Source organism: Mytilus edulis, chromosome 1 (assembly GCF_963676685.1).
Source record: "Mytilus edulis chromosome 1, xbMytEdul2.2, whole genome shotgun sequence".
NCBI lineage: Eukaryota > Metazoa > Mollusca > Bivalvia > Mytilida > Mytilidae > Mytilus > Mytilus edulis.
Genome location: NC_092344.1, coordinates 75,447,573 through 75,464,901, shown reverse-complemented (window position 1 = coordinate 75,464,901; position 17,329 = coordinate 75,447,573). Strand labels below are relative to the sequence as shown.

The window sequence follows — 17,329 nt, the reverse complement described above, 5'->3', positions numbered from 1 at the left end:
GTAAAGATACTTTTTTGTTATTCTAATATATGAATAAAAAGCGGAAGCAGAGTATGCGAGAGAGGTAACAACCCAACAACTGTATGTTGACCTCCAGATATCCGTTGGATTTCATTTTGGGGAGGGGAGGGGGTAATTTGATTGCTCATTAATGTAAACATAAAAACTCCTTTCTGTGCATTTTCATTTCATATACTATTCCTTTCTGTGCATATTCATTTCATTTAATATTCCTCTCTATGCATATTCATTTTATTCAATATTAAAGACGAGTTCTGAGTTTAGAGTAATAAAATTTCGGCAACTAACAGGAATGAAGACCTGCATAGGGATATACGAACTGTCTTTTTTCCTCTATTCATGTATTTTACAGGCATAATATAACCTTTTTTAAAATAAATTATTTGTAATTTTGTTTGATATTTTCTTTAATTGATATAAAAATAGGAAGTAGTGGATTTATTGTCAATGAGGTTTATAACCATCCACAGACCAAATGACAAGTATGTAATTTGACAGTTAACAACTACAAGCCTCTGTACAGCCTTCAGCAATGATCAAAACCCATACTGTTTAGTCATGATAGTAAGTTATAAACATGATTAAAGGACTTGGGATAACATAATTTGAAACAAGTAAAAAGAGAAAACTTTTAGCCTGACTTAAGCTAATAACCTTCAACGAAAACCATTTTTGAAAGACAGTAACTATATATAGACAACCACTGGACAACTGGCACCTATCTGGCTTTAAACAGGTCATAAAATGTGAACGCTCAATCCTCAACCTCACCACAAGCACAGGATATTAATATCGTATTTGTCATTAGTTTTAATTTAATGTTTTAGTAAATTATGGACCAGGTTGTATTAGAGTTGGTATATATGCTTTCAAAACTAAGCAAGACATGTGCAGTAGTGTTAAACAGATTGAAACTTGAATGTTCAAGTGGGAGCCCAGCCAATACATTTGGTGGCAAACTGTTATATCATACATGTCAAATGATCAGGCAAAAAGGTTGAATACAATAATAGCCCAGCTCAAATTTTAGGGGCCATGGGCTTATGGCCCCTTGCGAATTTCCATCCATGTATAAACATTAAAATTTGAATATTCAATGCAAACAATGACTTTTATATCCAAGTGTTTGTGTTTTAAAAGAGAAATTGTTTTGAAATATCTGGGACTACTACACTTACAATATACTTAGTCCTAGAAATTACATATATATATAAAGAAAATTTACTAAAAAATCTTAAACATACAAAAGGGGGCATTGCCCCCAAGCGCCTGTGCCCCTAACGTGGGACAGTGGTTTCACAGCACAATGTTAAGACTTAAACTGTGGAACACAGTTGTAAAGGGCTTGACACAACTAACAAGATGTCAAAATGCATAATTTATACCTATCTAAAAGTACTCTGTTCTTTCTTGTTATTTATAATAAACAAAATATTTTAGGAGTCAATACTTACAGCCATCCCTGTATTAAATATCTTTCAATAATATTTCCTTCGATGAATTTTACAAAAAAGGGGGCATAACTCTTCCAACAGTAGTGCTAAGCCCAACAACATTTGAATACTAATATCAGGGAACCAATACCATGCTAGTCCATAACTTAATTTTTCTGTATCTACCAAGATTAAGAGGCCAACTTTTGCACGCAGCGGAATGGAAAACTTGTCCCGAACAGTGTTGTGGGGTTGCTATATTTTCTTCTACAAACTATACTGCTGTGATCATGTAATATGTTTTTATATGTCCTTGATTCTGTGTTTGATTGTTATGGTATATTCTTTCAAAATAAAAAAAAAATACACATATTGAACAGAAGTAATACTAGTACAGTTTTTTTTAAATAAGTATGATACATAAAGGCTAACGTTTTCGCAGATAAACATATAGTTTGATTTGTAACAAACGGGTTAATGATACATACAACAATAAAAGTTGAAGGAAAGTAAACCATGTGGATTTCAAATTAAAAAAAACCCAGCTGTTTTTCGTTGACATGTGGGTGGTTGGTTTCAAAAAGTTCCATAATGCGAGAAAAAATCATAGATAGAAAATTACTTGTTTTCGAAGGTTAGATATGTTCCTTGGTGCAGCTTTATTGATGAACGTTGCTGCTTTAACAAACTTTTTGACTGATGTATTACCACCGAGACCATATGATCCTCCTGGAATATTTGATAGACCTCTGAAGCGGTATTATGATTATATTATCGGTAATAAATTAGTATAGATTATATTATTTGCTTAACGTCAAACTGTTGAAATTATCTCAGTGTTTGTTTATTTTACTATTTTGGCATGAGGGTTGCTGCGCAAATAATTTTAAGAAATGAACAGGCTACAAATATCTAGAAAAACAAACAATAATTATTGTAAAAAAGTTAAAGATAAATGCATGCCTGCATTTGATTTAGTTGTTCTTTCTTGCAGCTGTATGGCCGACAGTGATTGATGAAAATATCACACACACACACGTATATGGTATGCCTACATGTATGTAGTAAGCTATGAAATTATGTATTAGAATAACATTAGATTCTTTTTCTTAAGTGGGAGCTGGATCGGCAGGCGCGGTAGTGGCGTCACGGCTGTCAGAAGAACCAGTCTCTGTTCTCCTTCTTGAAGCCGGTGCATCCGAACTAGATACGGAATTCACAATCGTTCCAGGGCATTATGGCAGATTGTTTGGAACAGACGCTGACTGGCAAATCAAAACTGTACCGCAAAGATACTCGCATTTTGCGCGAATAGACAAGGTACATAGTACCATCTGATAATTGGTGTTATTTTGGTCCAATTAAATTCATTACTTTGTTTTATATATTTCATTCTTCTTCATTTACGTAGATTACTACACCAATACTTTTACATGACCGAGAGTGGCTTTATCGGATTAGTAATGTAGGCAAACGACACTCAAGAAAGTATATGGGGGTACTGGTTTAATCTTTTGTCGTAATAAGACTCATCAGTGGCACTGGAATGAAAAAAAGTTGAAAGGCTGAATCAGTAACGAAGTTGAAGAGCATTAAAAACCAAGAACAAACTGGCCCTAAAGTCAAGTGTTTTTCAACATTCTTAAAATCTTGAATCAATGAACTGCAATAAAACATCAATACTCAATATTTCTTTACAGGGTTGAATATGGCATAAGAAATACATTGTCCTTTATTATCGTGTTTTTTGTTTGTTATTTTGTTTCCCTTTATTTAGATGGGGTGGTAAATAATTAGTCTTATCGAATAATGCAACTTCTTACTGGACACTTTGTAGCATTCAGTTTTTCTGAATGCCATGAATGGGCTTTCAGAACCACTGAATTATTACATTGCATTTATCTATTATTGGCAGATTTCAGGTGGGAATAAGGTTAACAATCAATTACAACAACATTAAATTAAAACTCGTGTGCACATGTTTGGCGTATGTCTGGAGTCTTGTTAAACTAGCCTTAAACGTTTAGTTAACGAGCAATTACTCTTCTACTTAACAAATATAATTAAATCAGGTTTCATCTTTCCCGAGAGGTAAACTGCTTGGAGGATCAAGTAGTCTGAATGGGATGCAGTTTATCAGAGGAAGTCGGCATGATTTTGATGAATGGGAAAATCAGGGATGTACAGGATGGAGTTACAAGCACGTTCTTCCTTTCTTTAAAAAGATGGAGAACATGAAAATTCCACAACTCGAAAACTCAAGTATGTAAAAGAAAGTAGGAAATGATACAGTAGCGTCATTTTTACAATACCATTGTTATTGTCATTACTGAATCCGCATTGACAAAGTTTTAACGACATTGCCATTAAATGACACATTTGTATACGAGGTTTATGTGAGTACCACACTTTCTGGATGATATTATCTTCAACTTGACTGAATAGTGGTGATTAATCTGCATAGAGTCCATTGTAGAACGATTTTCAATTTTCATTCCACAAAAAGTACAAATAAATGTTCTTAATGTAATTAATAAAAATATTTACAGCAGATTCCATTGAGTGTGTAACGAAAGGTAATATATTTGGTTAGCTTGCTTGTTAGCTGGACCGTGAAGTCATCATTAGGTCAGGTATTCACCCTCCTTTCGAAGTAACATAGTCCAACAGACAGATCGATTGGTTTTCTGTCGGACTAGTCTATTCTTAAAGTAGGGTAGTTTACCTAACCTAACAATGACTTCACGGTTCAGCTAACAAGCAAGTTAAGCTAACCAAAGATATTACCTTTGGCTACACACCCAATGGAATCCGCTGTAAGATTAAACTTTAAAGGATATAGATTATTATAAGACAAGTGTAGCATACCGATAGGAGTGATCAAAATCATAATCCATTAATATGGCAAAACAAGTGTAATCAAAGAAATAACTAAACAAAATATAGAACTAAAGCACGGACGGCACAAACTCGATAGGTATTTAATAGAAATCTTTATAAAATCAACATTTTGCATTGAAAAATGCAAGGTTTATGGTACATATGAACAAAAGGAGACATGAGGTAAACGTAAATGAAACAGCAACCCAACGACAAAACTAACAAAATAACACCGAACTCCAAGGTAAATTCAAAAAGGAGAACCAAAAGACATCAGACATACATTTTTGTAAAGCGTATCAGTGTGTTATCCTTCAGAACAGACAATTGTAAAACTAATCCACATATTAAACGTTTGTGTACAATACATCGATTATGTCTAACATATAAGCTTCCAAAGCAATTATTTTTTAAGGTACACTCAAGTACACCTCAACATCATTAGTGATATAAACTAACTATTTGTATAACTTGAATATAAGTCTTTTAATTGATGTATCAGAGTTTCATGGAAGAAATGGACCAATCACAATCACGCATAGACGTGCCTCAATTCTAGAATTTTTCCATCAACAAGCAGCTGGCGAAATTGGTTTTCAAACTACCGACTGTAATGGATATAATCAAATAGGTCAGTACCGTATAACGCGTCTTTCACTATAGCTAGTGTTTCATCCGGGCGAGGAGACAAAACCTTTAAAATTGTGCTAGTGAATGAAGAAAGTAAGATAGTATGGTTATACATGATGAGACAAACTAAAGACTCCAAGGAGCCTGTACTACTCAGCTAGTTTTTTGCGTATTGATACAATGCCACAAGATTATTTAGGTTGAATGGAAACTGTGTGGTCCAAGTTTTTGTGTTGCTGGTAATTTTTGCTGGACAGAGTTTCAATCTATCATAGTTTTAAAGATATATAAGGTAAACTCACTGAAATTGGTAAAAATTTCATCATTATAGAAAAATAACTCCTATAGTGAGTCGTTTGACAACTTCTATAATTTTGACTTATTGAGATCTGATTTTGTTGATAATTTTTCGTATAATTACAGCTTCTCTCTATTATAGTTTCCACCAGCAAAAGAATTAAGTGTAGAACAAAGGCTGTCATTTAAGGGCAGTAACTTCTTTGAAGAGTTGACTAACGATTTCGGCCGTGTAGACTTTTTTGTAGGTCTTTTTATACTGATCATTTTTGTAATTCAAAGTTTCTTTCTGTTTTTTTAATAGTTTTTAAGATAATAGTCAAAAACTAAACACAATGGTGAAAATTGTATTTTAAGGACAATAACTCCTTTCAGAAGTCAACTGACCATTTTTGTCATAAAGAGCTTTTCTTGCTGACCACTTTTGCGATTTTAATTGTCTCTCTTGTTATAATTCTCAAGATACAGGTCAAGAACGCAAAAAGTAGTAAACATCGTTTTTTAAGGTCAATAACTCACTACTTCGGCCATGTTGACTGATTTGTAGATTTTTTTTGTTTTTGTTTTGCATAATTATATCTTTTATGTCAAATCACCTGATATACATAAACCCTAAGCAGTCCAGGGCAGCTGACAGAGGGGTCCCTGCTTTTATTTTACATATCCCATTTTTCAGGGAAAATACAAATGGGTGAAAAAATTACTCCCTGCATATAACATTCTATATAAAAACCTGCATCTGTTTTCAATTAATATTTTACACGCCTTGAAGCCTTGCATTTTAATATAAATTTATACTTTTAAATACAAATATAAACATATATATCAATGTTATTTCAAACCTTGTGTACTGTTTTAAGTTCATATCTTGTCTCGTGAAAGCAAAAACAACCAACTATGAAATATTTTGTTATCTAAATTTTGTTCCCGGCTTTTTCCAAACTGATTGCCGGTCTAGTTCCGTATTAAATGTTCTATTCCATTTAATTTCACATTTTGGACTGTTACATTTATTGATTATTTTTGTAATGATTTTAATTGGGGTTTTTTTCTAGGGGAAAACATTTTCTTTCCTTATCATATATTTTGTTATTCTGGATTTTTATGTTATTCAAATTTGTTGGATTACTTGCATTTCTAAGTTCGTTAATCCTATCAGTGGGGATTGATTTCTTTATTAGATTGTATTCGCATATCCAATTACCTTTATATATTAATTTATCAAATATTATTTGATTACTATAAAAAGATTCCGTTTCGATATTCCAAACATCTTTAATTTTGGCAAAATGACTCTTGGTAAAGGAAGGGAAGAACGATTTCCCTTTCCATTTTATATTATTGTAACCAAATATGTTCTCTTCAAAAATGCAATTCGGTCATTTTAAATCCGGGGGTCAACATAGTACATGCATTTGTCTTTTATTTAAAAAAAAAAACGTTACAGATAAGATAAAAATTGCACAGAGGCAAACATGTTCAGAATGTCAAGATATATTTTGACCAAAACTGTCAGACGATTCGTTACCGCTGATATGTAAACACTGTTGTTTTTTTTCTATGGTCGGGTTGTTGTCTCTTTGGCACATTCCCCATTTCCATTCTCAATTTTACTTGTTGTAAACACAGTCCCATCATCTTTTCCTCGATTGTGACATTACCCTTGCAACTTGTCGCCATATTTGTACTTGCCATGAGTAACATAGCTGGGCCAGGTGAGCCATAACGAATATTAGATAAAGAGTGTAATTTACATATCCTTTATGTTAAAGAATTATAACATATCTACAAACACGTCTCGGTGGCAGGTAAAATATATTTACATACAGTTAGACACACCAACGACCACATGATCATGCACGATATTCATGCGCAAAACATGTTGGTAAAGAGTAATTATACTCTGCCTACTATAATTAAATGTCTTAAAAAGTAGACATATCTTGGACTGAATACCGATGACAATCAACATTTAACTCATTTGAGCTTACAAAATGTGTCAACTATATTTTTACATTCTTTTAAACACATTTTGTTGTTTCAGGGTTTTGCCCGGTGCAACACACCATCGATAATGGCGAGCGTTGTAGTTCTGCATCATGTTATCTGCGACCAGTCATACGTAGAAGTAATTTACAAGTCAGCATAAATAGTCATGTATCAAAGGTAAAATTTGTATTTTATAATTATTGTTATTATCTGGGTTTAATACTCTTAAAATCAATTTCTCCTTCAATTTGCAAAATTCCTATTGTTAACAGTCATTCATGCTTTATTGTAAATGAAATCTTACACTTTTCATTATTGTTCTTTGCGATGATATTCATTGTCATATAAGAAAAATTTAATATATACAGAAATAATCACAAAATGTCCAGTAGTAACTTTTTTTTAGTGCCCGTACGAAATAAGTAGTAGGATTCCACCTAGACACTAGTAGGAATGAAGTAGGAATCCACCTAGATTCAAAGATTACATATAGAAAGTAGGCGGACATGGAAAATGAACAAAATTCTGACTGGATTTTTTAATATTCCTACTTCAAAAATCCTACTACCTAGGTGGAATTTTAAAAGTCTGTATGGATTTTTTTTCTGTTTTGAAAATCTGATTTGATTATTTATTTTCCTACTAAATGTTTAAGATTCCTACCAGAATTAATTTTATTAATTCCTACCAGAAAATCTTTCTACCTGGAAAGTTATTTTGAACTGGATTCCTGTTGGCTAATGACACACATTTTGAAATGTTAAATGCAAGCAAGTTCTAGTTCACAAATTCAAAAGTTGGAGGGGAAAGAATGAAAAGTTGTGTTGGAATACAATGCTGCAAGCTAGGGTCACACAACTACAATATAGAAATGTAAGAAAATATGGCTAATCAAGACTAAAGGTAATTCTTATATATTCAAGAGGATTTTTTTATCTACCTGCCAAAAATATTTAGTAATCAATTATAATTTATCAATAGTGCATAATCTTACTTATTATTTGTTCATTAAACTAAAATAGATCTACATGTTTATGTATTATACTGTTTATAGCTTGCATGTATTGCAGTTTCCTTAAAAATGTCAAAAGTCCATTTTTTTTAAAAGGAATTATTCCATGAATTTCCTTTTTCTTTGTTGTTGAGATTCAAACTTATCATTGACCCAGTTGTGTATTTGTGAATATACACTTACATTTTGTATATTTTTTAGATTCCTACCAGAAAATATTTTTTCTGGGTGGAATTTTGAAAAATTCCTACCAGGTTTTCTAGTAGGAATTTTATTTTCCTACCAAATTATTCCTGCTAATTTGCATATTCCTGGTAGGAATATACAATATTCCTACTAGGAAATTCCTGCTAATTTAAATTTTTAGGCTATTTTCCGTGTGGATTCCTACTACTGTCTGACTAGAATATCACTCTTTTCTGGTAGGAATTCAAAGCAATTTTCCTACTATATTCCGTGTACATTCCATATGGATTGTTTCATACAGGAGAAATCAAAACGTAAGCTGATGTCATTTATGTATGAGGACTAGTTAATTTGTTAATAAACGTAAAGAAATATTTAGTTAATCTGTTGAGTCAATCTAAGATATATATTTTTTAATCCGTAGTAGATATTATTTCGAAATAGAACAGCGATAGGCGTCGAGATTATAAAGTTTGGACGGAGAACTAAGATCTACGCTAGACGGGAAGTAATATTATCAGCTGGTACATTTGGTTCACCACATATTCTACTTTTGTCCGGAATAGGACCACGAGATCATCTTCAACAGCTAAAGGTGAGTTATTGATACTTCAAAAGTAGTGCTACACATGCAAAAATATGATTTTTTTTTTTGTCAAATAAAGGTGTACTATTAGAAGCCATTACATTATTTAATTTTGTAAAGTCTTTTAATCAATTTTAACAGTGATTTAATTTTTCAGAAAAAAGGCGGTATTTAAATAGCAATACATCAATGTTAGTGACTTCAAAAGTGACATTGTATAATGCTTCGTTAAATGAAATATCTCAATATCATACGATGTAAAGATATTTTGAAAATCATCTTTATAGTTAAATATGGTATATTTGTTGACAGCATAATGTCAGAACAAGACAATTTAGGCAGTATTGGAAGGTTTATCTTTAAATCCACCGGGTTTGATTGCTGTATGTTAACGTGTTATACTACATTCTTACATTTTAAAGAGAAACGTTTTGTGTAATTTTCGAAAAAAGTTGACTCCCTTGGCACATCTCTTTGAAAGAAATTTTCCTAATGCTTTCCATGAGCATTGTAATATATTACACTATCGCACTGATACAGGAGAATTAAATTGCGTCCTGTCTTTGATTTTTTTACAGTGAACATTATAACATATTATGTACTGTAAAATGCAGGTACCTAAATATTACAATAATTTTAAAGTAACAAATTAGTACTGAATATTAAAAGTAGATTTCCAGTACTACAGATTTTTAGTACAGAAATAGTACCTATGCAAAAGTAGCTGTGTAGTGGATACTGATTAGCTACCCTTAGGCACCTCAGATCACCCCATTTTTTTAGAAGAGTTTTACGATTTTGTCTTGGAATATTTCATTTTTCAAAGACTTTTTTTATACCGCTAAAAGGTCAGACTATCCTTCATTTGTAATTTGTTTTAGGAAAGATTGGTGATAATATAAACTATGGCGTACGAATCTCGCATAATTACCATCATATGCAGTTATCAAATACCACCTGCGAGATGCATTTCAAGCACATACATGTCAACTGAACAATTGACCTTGCAGTAGATGAGCTTTCTTTCATCTTGAGGAATAAACGCAAATAATAACATACAGCTTCTGTTAAAATAGAGATAACTACAGCCAAACAACACAGAATGATCCTGCGTCATGTCATTTTGTACAGTTGCCCCTGTGGTTTTATTTTGTCCGTTGCTGCCGTGATATTTAGCGTTCTTAATTTGTAGCCATTTCATGAAAACTCATCGGCGTATCTTTTACATTTGTTCTTATTAATACATGTGTGTACAGTAACATTTTTCTTGACATATTACTTGACCTGTTTTGAATGATCACGATGATATTATTGTACACATTTATTTGAATTGAAATGACACTACACAAGAAGAAAAAAAAAATAAGACAAAGTTCAAACTCTCACTTTAGATCCCAGTGCGAGCAAACTTGCCTGTTGGTAAGAACTACCAAGATCAAAATTCCTTGATTTTAACATACTCGATTAACACAACACTTACTTCAAATAGTAACAAGGACGACATTGAAGATAAATTGGAATATATACTCCATAGGAGAGGTATGTAAACTATTCGTCATAACTTCCAAATACATTTAAATTGGAATAATAAATAGATATTTTTGCATTATTAAGGTTTAGGTTTCTAATAATACATGTCATTAGATTTGCAAAGTAATGTAATGTTTAGCCAGAGTTAGTCTATACACCATTCGCACAAAAGTATTTGAAGCTGCATCTTAGATGGTATGGGAATGTAAACAAAAAATAATAGATTTTTTTCATATTTTGCCAAGATGTAGTGTATAATGTGATATGTTCAAAAATATAATAAAAAGGATAGGTCACTGTGCTTGTTTTCAAGCTACAGGTTGTGAAAAAATGACACATTTTGTATGTATTATACAGAGAAAAACCATCATTTGGTGAATAGAAAGTAAACTAAATGAAAGAATTTTAAAATAAAATATGAGAAGATATATAGCTCTTATAAAATTCTTTCCGAATATCAAAAGAAAAAAATGGGGTCACCGTAAGTCTTTCCTGCTAAAAAATTAAAAAGAATGTTCAGTAGATTCCTTTATAAACTACACAATTTCTGAGTTACCTCCACTTAATACGCGAAGTTATTCCTGCATTAAAATTTCCTTACTTGATCGCAAATCTAGACCTATTGTGTTCTGCTATTTTACAATCCAAGATGGCGGAAGACTCCCATACTACCTTTTATGATTTAAATACTTGTTTTAATTGGAGGCTTTGTTTACCGTCAGTACAAATCTCGAAATAATAGGTATTTACTAGTAAATTTGAGAAAACAATGGACATACACACAAAGACAAAAACTGTACAGTGAAATTAATCAATAAATATTGGAACAAAGATGGAGACAAAAGATGTCATTTGAAAGTTAAAAATGACATTTGACATGTATACACGTTAGCAAAGATATAAATCAAAAATATTTATGGATCATATAAACCCAAAAGAAACACGAAGGTGCCCTTGACAGGTTAGAACCAACAACATTGAAAAGTGTGCGTCAATTTAGCTGAATCTGACGCCTCTTGTTGAGATAGTCCCGAGCTCTATGCAATAACTCTGTGAAGGGTCCATTGTTGGCCTATTGTTAGGGAAAATGTCTATCCAACATATTTTTTTTGTTCAATGACAGTCTAAATTGTGTCCTTCAATGCAGTTGGCTTATTTTGTGGAACCTACCTAGTTGACTTCTCTTTGATATTTTCTTTTCCTGAATATGCATGGAATATTTTCCATAACACGTTAAGCTCACTGTAGACAATCCATGGACAATTGCGTTTTTCTGATAAAAAACAACTGGACATCATCCTGGTCATATGTTGAATAAACAGCCCCTTAACCATGTGATAATGTAATTTGAAAATAAAATTGCGATGGCATGGAAGTCTCATTAAAATTCATTGTAGATACCTTCGATTGGTTTTTGTTTTTGTTTTTGTTTTTTTTAACGCTTCTTTCAAATACATTGGCTATATTAGGTGACTATTTTTTTTTGTGGAGGAAGACGGAGTACCCGAACAGATACGCCGAGGTACCTTCGAGCTTTACATTTTAAACATAGCATCATTTATATTCCTTTTATTTATAGATCAAACTCATCAGCGTTCTTCGTCGTTTGGAGTTAGAATGTTTATATATTGTATATAGAAAAACTCTTAACGAATGCAATCATATCTATTTGACGAGTTTTGCAATAACAAAAACATTTCAATTTTTATTGAGGACGATACAGTTCAACAATTGATGGACATGTGTTTTCAAAGATTCCTATTAAAGGCCCAACGAAAGCCTACCCAGATATACAGATTGAGTTTCTTAGAAGTCCAGCAGACATTGGCGGAGACCAAGGTGCTTTAATTAACGAGGTAAAAACAAAAGAATAACGTAAGGTTTGTGTAATTACTTTACAAAGATGTTTAAAAAAACTTCCATCGCTATGATTGGCAGACAAATGCCATGTGTTGTTCAAAAGTGATGTTTTATTCCATAACTAAATGCAACAATCATGACCGCATGTTGTCTCCGGGCCAAAGTTATCATAATGTGTAAAAATATTTAAACAAAACAAACAAAAAGTCTGATTTAGCTCGTATTTGTGTATGTTTTAGCTATAAGATTTGAACTATTCTTTTTGTAGCTTTTAGGGTTATAAAAGCGTTCAACGTGCGCACATTTTTTTTTCGGTCAGTGTATTTTCAACCGAATAATACTACAAAGAGAATTCTTAAATTCTTAAATACATTGCGCAAAGAATTACATTCAGTATTATAGAATATTGGTCCAGCAATATTTCAACTGCAGTACTATATTGTTTACCAAATATGACAATTAGCTACATTGTAGAAAATGGTAGATATCTACATGTATGTCATCATTTCTGTTATTACTCTATACATATATTCGGTTATATTCTACAAAAAAATATGCGTTCATGAGGAAAATGCAACTAAAAGATTACGTGTCGAATTGATGATATTTTATTTTATCACACCTCACATGCCTTAATTATCCCAGTATTTGTAACATTAGAAAATAATTGGTTTATGCCAAGTTTAAAATTTTTAAATTGACTCAATTGAGGCCAAAATTTGTTATGCATTTAGTTTTAACATGTTCAATATACACTGATAATTTGATACAAAAAATATCTTTATATTAGATAAGACGTGAGCTTGAACCTAGAAAACCTGAGTATGGATTTTCAATAATTTTATTCTCTCTACATCCAGAGAGTACAGGGTTTCTAAAGCTAAGGAGTAGGAACCCAATGGTGTCGCCGATGATAAATCCAAATACATTCTCTCAACCTGATGATGTACAAAAGTTAATTTCAGGTAAACGTTGATTAATCTATCAAACATTAATTTTTAAAAAAATAGATTTTGCAAATCCAAGTTCATATGTGTCTGTCCATTTATCAAATACTTAAGAACATATGCTACATGTAGTACAGCCGGCAATTAGCAACCCATATCAGCATATCCCTTTTGATACGCCTTTAATAAGTGCTCCTCGTGCAACCCGGGCTAATATAGGGTTATCAATATTTTGCTCGAATTGATGGAAGATTTAAACAAATCATTATTTTTTTCTATTTGATTCTGTACAACATGTTAAAATATTTTATCATATGTTTAGTAATAAATACAGTAGTTTTGCATATGTGATAAATAGCCTGCTGTTTAATCCATATCGCGCAACTTTGATGCGCACCCTTTATCGCATACCCTTTATCACACCCCTACCCTTTATCGCATACCAGTTATCACACCCCTACTTTTTTTTTTTTTTTTTTTTTTTTTTTTTACATAAAGTCAGTTTTGGTTTTATTTTTTTGCTTAATAGGTAGATTTTTTGAATGACGTCATTGTTTGGTATGTGACGTCACGAACGTCGAGTTTTCATATTGTAGGTGACGTCACGAACGTCAAGTTTTCATATTTTTTGGCAAACTAAATGCAACTATGAAAAATACAAAACACACAAATTAATACAATAATAAACAAAATATTTTTAAAACAACAGCACGCAAATTGTAAGGTAACCCAGGTGCTTCGGATAAGTAATTGAGCAGTTCTTTTAAGTCCTTTGTAACAAGACAAAAGTAGAACTGAAGGTAACCCAGTGCTATGGATCAGAAAACAGTTCATATAATATAATACTCTTCTGTTGAAATATATGATAAAGTGTATAATACATGGCAAAATCCGTATCACATGCCGTATCACCCTCGACCAATATCAGCCCAAGGGCCTAAAGGCCCTTGGGCTGATATTGATGTCTCGGGATGATACGACATATGATACGGATTTTGTCATGTATTATTCTCTATAAAATATTAAAATATAAGATTAAATAGTCAGTCGTTAAACGATTGGTTTTTTAACACGTGTTCGCTTCATCAAAATAAAGAATGGTTTCCTTTGTAAAGTGCCATAAGTTCGATAATTGACCTATCAGAATCGAAGTTATGCATTATTTAATAATTCTTATATCATTTGCATATCTATAAATACTTGAATTGAATTGGTCAATTAGAATTTTTCTCTTGGTTTACACTTCGATAAACCATGTTTCCGAAACTACTTTCGTAATCTATTTATGCGCGATACATATTCTTGCAAGGATACTGGGATTTTCAGCAAATCGAGATTATAAAACATAACAGTTTATTCTATTCTAATGCATATGTAACAAAAAGAAAGAAAAATAGAAATGCCCTAAAGCTTCGAAAATGTATAAAAATAAAATTTTCATAAAATTCCGCGAAATGTCACGAAGGATTTGGCGAATTTACGTCATGGCAAAAGACGACGTCACACGAATGAATATTTTCAAGGGAAAGATTATTTCGTTACGTGTACGCTTCAAATTCGGAAAATATCTAATTAAAATGAATTTTTTGAGGTAGGTGCTATTTCTTTTTAGATTCTGTTGCATTTATCGGACATTTATGGTTTTAGAAAGTCAAGATGGCGGCGTACTCCTTAGTTACGACATGCCATTGTGCTTTTGATGGTAAATAAAGTAGCCGTCAAACAAATGATGTAAATTGATAATGGCGTATGTTTGGCTAAAGAATTATAAGGATTAAACACATTTTTTCTAGAGGTTATTGATGTGTAAACCGGGTCTCTTACTCACAAACTTAACATAAAAGTCCGAACTTCGGACTTTTATTCAGTTTGTGAGTTAATCGCCCCGGTTTACACATCAATAACCTCTAGAAAAATGTGTTTAATCTTATAATAAATAGGTAATACTTGGCAAGCGCAAACAATGTAACCCTTGTTTAATTTCAAATACACCATGCCCGCCATGAATAACTTCGAAAATATACCACTTATATAAAATATGTTTTTAACCTGCTTTAATTAGATAGTTCTAGTCTAGTAAGATGGTATGAAACATGAGGATTATTATGTTTTTAATTACAATGTTTTTGGGGGCTAAACTATTGGAAGTAGTGATACATAAGGTTTTATTTAAGTTAAATCAGCGTTGATCAATTCATTTTGACTGTTTAAAATTTTCTTGTGCGCTAATCCGGAAAAAACATACAATCAGATGCTATATATCAAAATAAAATATGAACCCAAATGCTTCTTTCTGTTCCATTACATTTACATTGAACGTCAATCATTTTTTATAGGAATCCGTCTCGTGCAAAGTTTTGAAAGAACCAAAGCATGGAAAAGTCTTGATGCAAGGTTTATTCGGATGGATACCACAAACCATTGTGATAAGCTACCATTTAACACAGATGCTCATTGGGACTGTATTATCAGACATTTTGCAGACAGCGGTTGGCATCAAACCAGTACTTGTAGAATGGGTGCAAAGTCGGACCCAACCACTGTGGTTGACCCTTATTTACGGTAAGCAATTTGTGACAATAAGAATGTCTGTAAATAACAACTTACTTTTGTTAATAACTTAATGTTCGACATATTTGTAAGTGCAATTCACTTGTACTTTTTAGCTTTATATGAGTAGCTTCGTTTTCAAATTCTATGAAGTGTATTAATAATTTTTAGGTGGTAGTTTAATTTTGAAACGTAACTGCTGTACAAAAGATACCAATTAAAAAAAAAACATTTTAAAAATCGTTAATCAAAAGATAGAAAACATGTTGCCAAAAGAAGAAGACAAAATGACAAACAGTAAAACATAAGACCTTAAATAGAGCACATGAATCTCATCAACACATGTGCCGCGGAAAGGTAAACAGTTCCTGCTGCATAGTTCAACCCGCTCTGTTGTAGAGTTGAATAGAAACATGAGAAAGCCAAGAAAAAAACAAAGCATTTTACCAAGTTTTTTTATTTTTAATGAGATCCATTATGTATTTTATTTGACAGAGTAAAAGGAATAAGAAATTTGAGAGTGGTTGATGCATCAGTGATGAGAAATCTTCCATCTGGCAACACACATGCTCCAACTGTGATGATTGCTGAAAAGGCAGCAGATCTTATTAAACGAGCACGGAAATGTTAAATAACATGTTGATTGTTTTAAATTTGTACCTCGGATAAAAATTAATTACAAAATTATTTCATTGGCACAGAACTAACACAATTGGAATATGTTGTCCAATGTAAAAAATAAACACTGTTTGTTGAAGCACCAAGAAAAAGCCTGCAAACATGACTTAATTATGGAACGCCAAATCAACATAAATTTAATTAATTAGACCTAGGTCTAATTGAATTGAACCTAAGTACAATTAATTTGCACCTAGATCTAATTCAATAACACCTAGGTCTAATTCAATTATACCTAGGTGCAATACAATTGTACCTAGATGCAATTCAATTGTACCTAGGTGCAATTCAATTGTATCAAGGTGAAATTCAATTGTATCAAGGTCTAATTCAATTGCACCTAGGTCTAATTGATTTAAAACAAAGTGCAATACAATTGTACCTAGGTCTAAATCAATTGCACATATGTTTAATAAGATTGTACCTAGGTCTATCTCAATTACACCTAGGTTGAATTCAATTACCTATTGTTCAATTCAACATAAGCATAATTCATTTGAAGATACGTATAATTCTGTTTTCCCATAGTAAAATATCCAACAAAAGTATTGGATGCATTGATGGATGACCAAAAGAGGACATCGTCCTCTTGATATTACTGTAAGTGATTAAATAAACAACGACCTCTCTTTAATGTGCTGCATACATTAACTCCGCAAATGTCCTTACAAACAGAGGTACATTGCTGGGTCTGCCAAATACACTACCACTTCCAGCAAGTGAAACGCAA

The 17,329-nt window shown here is 32.2% G+C and overlaps 1 protein-coding gene across 1 annotated transcript; it reads left to right on the top strand.

Moving 5' to 3' along the window:
* Nucleotides 1–1,987: 1,987 nt before the first annotated feature.
* Nucleotides 1,988–16,691, top strand: LOC139490108 (glucose dehydrogenase [FAD, quinone]-like). The gene is made up of 11 exons (XM_071276960.1): nt 1,988–2,231; nt 2,569–2,774; nt 3,527–3,716; nt 4,837–4,965; nt 7,306–7,427; nt 8,876–9,043; nt 10,426–10,573; nt 12,278–12,420; nt 13,215–13,389; nt 15,708–15,933; nt 16,417–16,691. Exons 1-11 carry the CDS (start codon nt 2,096–2,098, stop codon nt 16,550–16,552), a joined length of 1,779 nt encoding a protein of 592 aa, XP_071133061.1. The 5' UTR covers nt 1,988–2,095; the 3' UTR covers nt 16,553–16,691.
* The last annotated feature ends 638 nt before the right edge of the window (nt 16,692–17,329 follow it).